At 35.0% G+C, this 6,616-nt stretch overlaps 1 protein-coding gene across 1 annotated transcript in view; it reads right to left on the bottom strand.

Annotated features, from left to right (window-relative positions):
- UBR1 (ubiquitin protein ligase E3 component n-recognin 1) overlaps positions 1 to 6,616 on the bottom strand; it is a 137,288-nt gene that overhangs the window by 54,670 nt on the left and 76,002 nt on the right. The window contains exons 21-23 of the mRNA XM_047862247.1: positions 5,348 to 5,472; positions 2,526 to 2,578; positions 642 to 744 (exon numbers count right to left, since the gene is read on the bottom strand). Coding sequence (XP_047718203.1) covers positions 642 to 744; positions 2,526 to 2,578; positions 5,348 to 5,472 — 281 coding nt within the window. The remainder of the gene's footprint in view (positions 1 to 641; positions 745 to 2,525; positions 2,579 to 5,347; positions 5,473 to 6,616) is intronic.

The raw sequence follows: 6,616 nt of genomic DNA, 5'->3' as shown, positions 1-6,616 counted from the left end.
TTTCAGTCAACAATATTCATCTCGTGCCTATTATATTCAGGGCATTGTACTGTGGCCTGGAAATTATTCATTTTGTAAGGACGAGTCCAGACATCACCGTAAGTGATCAAACTTAACATCACCCTTAATGGGACAAATACACATCATGTGCCTGATTTGATACAATGTATTATTTATATAATATTTTACCCCAAAACATTTAATTTGAATCTAATCATGAGAATACAATCGGATACATTCAGAATGTAGGATATTCTAAAAGACCACTAGCCTGTACTCTACGTGGCAATGGCATATTATAAAATGGCAATATTATGAGAGACAAAAAGGCAAAAACATCATCCTAAATTAAAGGAGATTACAGAAACATGACACCAAATAAAGTGCATGATCCTTGACTGAATCCTCCTCCCCATGAGACCGGGATAAAGGGTATTTTTGGTAAATGAGAAAAATTTAAATACTGCCTGTATACTAGGTAACATTACTGATTCAATTTTAATTTCTTGGGTGAGATAATGGCCTCTATTAATGAGAACCAGTATAAAACTATAGAAAAAAAAAAACCAGGAAATTTCCGGCAGAGTTAGAAAGCATAAAGCATTTTAGGCTTATTTACTGAAGAGGATATCCTTTCCTACCTTGCTATGTTGCGTTTTGGAATAATGATAAAAGTACATATTGAAGTCTTTCAATGATTCATCTTTCAGTTCATAAACTCCATGGCCTGATACACCTGGTTTCCTAAACAGACAGAAAATACAGAGATGAACTGCAGGGTTCCTACAGTATACAATACTGACAAAATAAGAACCTAAACAGTAATTAAAACTCAAACTCTAGAAGAAATAATCATATCTCAATCAGCTTGCTTAAACTGAAATGAGAAATTTCATTCCAATAGTAAAACTCAAAACCTATATGGCAAGCTCAAAGTCCTGATAACAGCTCAGTTGTATTTCATAATTAAGAAATTTAAACAAATTTGAGCAAGTTTATTTGATATTTTACAGACCTGATCTCTGACTTATTTCGCTTAGCCTTATACTCTCTAGCTCCATCTATACTGTTGCAAATGTCAAGATTTCATTCTTTCTTAGGACTGAATCATGTTCCAGTGTATAATATATACCATGTCTTCTTCATCCATTCATCTGTCTATGGACACTTGGACTGCTTCCATTATTTGTCTACTGTAAATAATGCTGCAAGAAACATAGGGGTGCATGTATCCATTTGAATTAGTGTTTTTGTACTTTTTGGTAAATATCCAGTGTGCAATTACTGATTGTAGGGTAGTTCTACTTTTAACCTTTTGAGGAACCTCCATACTGTTTACACAGTGGCTGTACCAGTTTGCATTGCTACCAACAGTGCAAGAGGGTTCCTTTTTCTCCATAACCTCACCAACACTTGCTGTTTCATCTGTTTTTTATGTTGGTCATTCTGACCATACTGTTTTGATTACTATAGCTTTGTAGTATATCTTGAAATCAGGAATCAGGACACCTTCAGCTTTGTTTTTCTTTCTCAAGATTGCTCTGGGTATTTGGGGTCTTTTGTGGTTCCATACAACTTTTAGTATTATTTGCTCTAGTTTTGTGGAAAATGCTGTTGGTATTTTGACAGGGATTGCATTGAATCTATACATTGGTTTGGATAATATGGAGATTTTAATAATATTAACTCTTTTAATCCATGAGCATGGAATATTTATTTGTTCATCTTCTACTGCTTTCATCAATCAAAAACTTAACTATTAATAGCCCACTACTCGCTAGGAACCTTACTAATAGCATAAATAGTCAATACATATTTTGTATGTTAAATGTATCATACACTGTATTCTCACAAAAAGTAAGCTAGCAAAAAGAAAATGTTAAGAAAATCATAAATGAGAAACTACATTAACAGTACTATACTGTACAAACTCCACGTGGAAGTGGACTCATGCTATTTGAACATGTTGAAGGGCCAAGTATACTTACTATTTAAGTCACTTAATATCATGAATGAGTATTTCTCATACACTTTCCAAAAATACTCATTTTTTAAAATTAACTAATTTTAATATAATTTATTGTCAAATTGGCTAACAAACAGTGTGTAAAGTGGGCTCTTGGTTTTTGGGATAGATTCCCATGGTTCATCGCTTACAGACAACACCCAGTACTCATCCTAACAAGTGCCCTGCTCAATGCCCATCACCCATTTCCCCTCTCCCCCACCCCAACGCACCCTCAGTTTGTTCTCTGTATTTAAGAGTCTCTTATTGTTTGCCTCCCTTCCCCCATGGTCTTCTACTAAGTTTCTTAACATCCACATATGCAAAAATACTCATTTTTTGCAACAAACACATTACTCAGTGCTTAACCATGTGCCCCTCATTTTCACCCTTTTTCATCTGTACTCCATTCTTGTTCTTAGGAGTTCAGGCAAGGACTTCAGAGCTTCTACAAATATCCAACGTACAATAGCAAAGATTGGTGTACTTCCCAAAATAAGCATAAATATTAAGTACTTACTTAAATGTGGCCACTTTGTTTATGACATTCTCTAAGCCAGTTTCATTATTTTCCTGTTAAAACAATATTTTTGTCATTTTTACCTTCATGCAATGACTTTTCCTTCTCTTACTGTGAACTGCAATACATTTCAAGAGCATTCCTGAAGTACTTTGTAAACAATAAAAAAATATCAACTTCCAGTATAAAAAAATTGGGTCTGAAACCAATTGTTTTGAGGAACCAATTTCTTAACAGAAATAAGATCTATAAATAAACTACTTAAGGAAGAAATTTTATCTAAATTTGCCCTCATATACATTTATGTATATAAACACACAAACACACACCCAGTAGTTCAAAGAAAAAGAGCTCAGGGTGCCTGGCTGGCTCAGTCAGTGAAGCATGTGACTCTTGATCTAGGGGTTGTGAATTCGAGCCCCAGGTTAGGTGTGGACATTACTTAAAAAAAAAAAAAAAAAAAGAGTTTTCCCTATTTATTATGTTCATCACCCACATCATTTAAGGACATGTCCATGCTGTACCAATACCTAAAACCAAGGTTATAAAATAAATGGAATCTACAGCCAAACACATGTAGATGTCCAAATGTAGTCTGGCTTCTGCATTATAATAATTTTCTGATTGGCCAGAACTTTTCCTTGATCGGGGAATTTTTTTTTTTAATAAAGTCATTTAAAATCAGGATAAGAACATAGTTGAGATACAAAAGCAAGCATATAATAGTTTCGCAAAAATTGAGGCATTTAACCTCCTTTTAAAATAATGCACACAGTAGGGGGACTAGGTGGCTCCGTCACTTAAGCGTCTGACTCTTGATTCTGGCTCAGGTCATGATCCGATTTGTGAGTTCGGGCCCCGCATCTGGCTCTGTGCTGACACTGCAGAGCCTGCTTGGGATTCTTTCTCTCTCTGCCCCTCCTCCTGCTTGTGCTCCCTCTCTCTCTCAAAATAAATAAAATAAAATAAAATAATACACTTGGGATAAGCAATGAAGTTAGGGTATGCCTTAAAGCATTCTTCTTGCAAAGTATGATATATATATCCCTAGTGGTGTATGAAATTATTTTATGTTATACAGTTATATGTTTTTAAAATTGTGAATAGTCACTTATTTTAATACATATTAGAAAAAAAATCCAGAAACTAAACCTATTTCACTGATAGTATTGCTTAGAAAGATGCCAAGAAAAATGTAAATTAATCTTAAAATGTATTAATAATTATAAAATGGGTAGATGGATATGTAGAAATTATGAAGGTGATATACCAAATGAGTCTGAGAATCAATTAACAATAAAACTGGAAAAAGGGGTACCTAAGTGGCTCAGTCAGTTAAACATCCACTTTAGCTCAGATGATGATCTCGCAGTTTGTGAGTTCGAGCCCCACATCAGGCTCGACAGCTCAGAGCTTCGAACCTGCTTCAGATTCTGTGTCTCCCTCTCTCTCTCTGCCCCTCCCTTGCTTGTACTCTCTCAAAAATAAACATTAAAAAAATTTAAAAACAAACAATAAAACTGGAAAAAGATACAATATTTTTTTAGGAAAATGACCAACAGTCAAAATTTATCTCTATTCTATTTCTCTGGAAAACCTTGATAGATAAGTCCAATTCTCTTTTAAGAATCATTGTTCTGGGGCGCCTGGGTGGCGCAGTCGGTTAAGCGTCCGACTTCAGCCAGGTCACGATCTCGCGGTCCGTGAGTTCGAGCCCCGCGTCGGGCTCTGGGCTTATGGCCCAGAGCCCGGAGCCTGTTTCCGATTCTGTGTCTCCCTCTCTCTCTGCCCCTGCCCCGTTCATGCTCTGTCTCTCTCTGTCCCAAAAATAAATAAATGTTGAAAAAAAAAAAAAAAAAAAAAAAATTATAAAAAAGAATCATTGTTCTAATTCATAATTAAATCTCAGAAGAAAAAATATGAGACCCATAATCTTTTTTATTTTTTTATTATCATTATTTTTTTAACATTTATTTTTGAGACAGAGAGAGACAGAGCATGAACGGGGGAGGGTCAGAGAGAGGGAGACACAGAATCTGAAACAGGCTCCAGGCTCTGAGCTGTCAGCACAAAGCCCGATGCAGGGCTTGAACTCATGGACCGCGAGATCATGACCTGAGCCGAAATCGGACGCCCAACCGACTGAGCCACCCAGGCGCCCCAAGACCCATAATCTTTAGGACTATTACTTCAATTGTCAGCAAATACAAAAACTTAAATATCACCTGTGGCCATGAGACTGCACTCTGCAGACCTCCAGTTAGAGGCAACAGAGATACTAATGCAGGCTCACTGTGGGATAGAGGGGAAGACATCAAGCCTGGATGGGATTACCCAGCAGTCTAGAATGTTTCTATCTAACCTTCCTTTCTTCTTACTTTCACCTGGAATCAATTTTGCCTCACAGTCTGATGGCTCCCAAGCTTTTCCAAGCTTCCTCACCATTTTCTCTCATACGTACTGTTCCTAATAAATTCTTAAATGTTTTGTCTTAGACATCTGCTTCTCAGAAGATCCAGACTAACATATTACTCAAATAGTCTCAGTATTTCAAGGAGGCCCCTTTTCTCTGGAGAATTTTTATTTTGATGTAAGCAAAAGCCAAGAAGTTTCTTGCTCTAAGATGTTTTCCAAATAGCCATAATATTTCGAAAATGTTTCTTAATGCCCAGAAGTCCAGAATTATTAAAGTTTATACCACTAAAGAATGAATAGTTGTAGATCTGCAAAATTCATTAAATAAATTTTCCTAAAACTTCAAAGTAGTTTTGTTTCCAATTCCAAAAAAAGAAAAACAACAACAACAACAATGCTGGACTTACGTTCTCAGGTAAATTTTTGGCAATGGCGCTATGTGGCATGGGTTCAATACAAAGCAAGTGAATAATTTCTCTCATTGTGACCTCTTCTTTGGTTACATTTCCCACGCCAGGTACATAACGCTCACCTAATACAAACAATGAAAAGAAAAAATAAAACAATCAATTGTTTTCTATTTAAATCTCTTCTACCAGGAACACTTAATACACAGAATACTGCATTAAGTCTATGAGAGAGGGACCAGAATTTGGACATATTCCTAAATCTGAACAAAAGTCTATTTGCTAAAAGACAGAGGAAGAAAAATGAAGAGATCCAAAGAACACAGGCCTTCTCTTAACCTACACACACACACACACACAGAAGTATATGTACACATACTCACACATTATAAACAAGGCCCCTCAATTAAATTAGCATGTGTTTCTAATACTAGAAAAAAAGGCTGATGGCATTGAAAGACCACTGGCCATCAGTGAACAATAGCTTTTCTTTCAAGATCTTCCTTGATTTTGTCTATACTTGTTATTTAAGACAGAATAAGGTGAAAACCCACAAACAAGATACTTAAATATGTTGTTATGGATTAAATGACAAAACAGTAATATGTATCAGGAATGACTGGTGTTGCTAAAATGCCCACATGACCATGTTTCCATTTTTCATCTCAATAAACTGCCAAACAGAGAGAGAAAATAGCTAAATCAACTATGGGAACTGGTGTTGAAAGCATCTAATTCTCATTGCCTTAAGAAGGCCTATGGTATCTGGCCTTATGTCACCACTGATTTGCAATATACAAACTCTTATGATATCTATAACAGTCATTACAAAGGCAGGAAACTTCTGCCTAAGAGATTTGATAAATTCTATAAATTAGCCAAAGAATGACTTTTGTGAAATGAATTCATTTCAAATAGATCATCCCTCTTAACATTTGTAAAGCACTTTATAACTTTCAATTTTTCCCCCTAAAACAGTATTCTCTAGAAATTTAGTGCTATAAGAAAGCTCAGAGATCACATAGATTACCTTCAAATTTTACAAATCATGAATCTAAGACCCCAAAAATGTAAATGGCATGCTTCTGATAGTTAATATATTATAGATAATTCCTAAAAATCAATAATACAAGATGTATTATAGACTATTATATAGTTAATGTATAGTATTACATAGTTAACACTATATATTAACACATATATATTAATGATAATATATATTAAATATATATAATGATAGTATATATAAATAATAATATAATATATATT

Source organism: Prionailurus viverrinus, chromosome B3 (assembly GCF_022837055.1).
Source record: "Prionailurus viverrinus isolate Anna chromosome B3, UM_Priviv_1.0, whole genome shotgun sequence".
In the NCBI taxonomy this organism is placed as follows: Eukaryota; Metazoa; Chordata; class Mammalia; order Carnivora; family Felidae; genus Prionailurus; species Prionailurus viverrinus.
The sequence above is the reverse complement of the archived record's forward strand: the minus strand, read 5'-3'. Positions and strand labels throughout refer to the sequence as shown.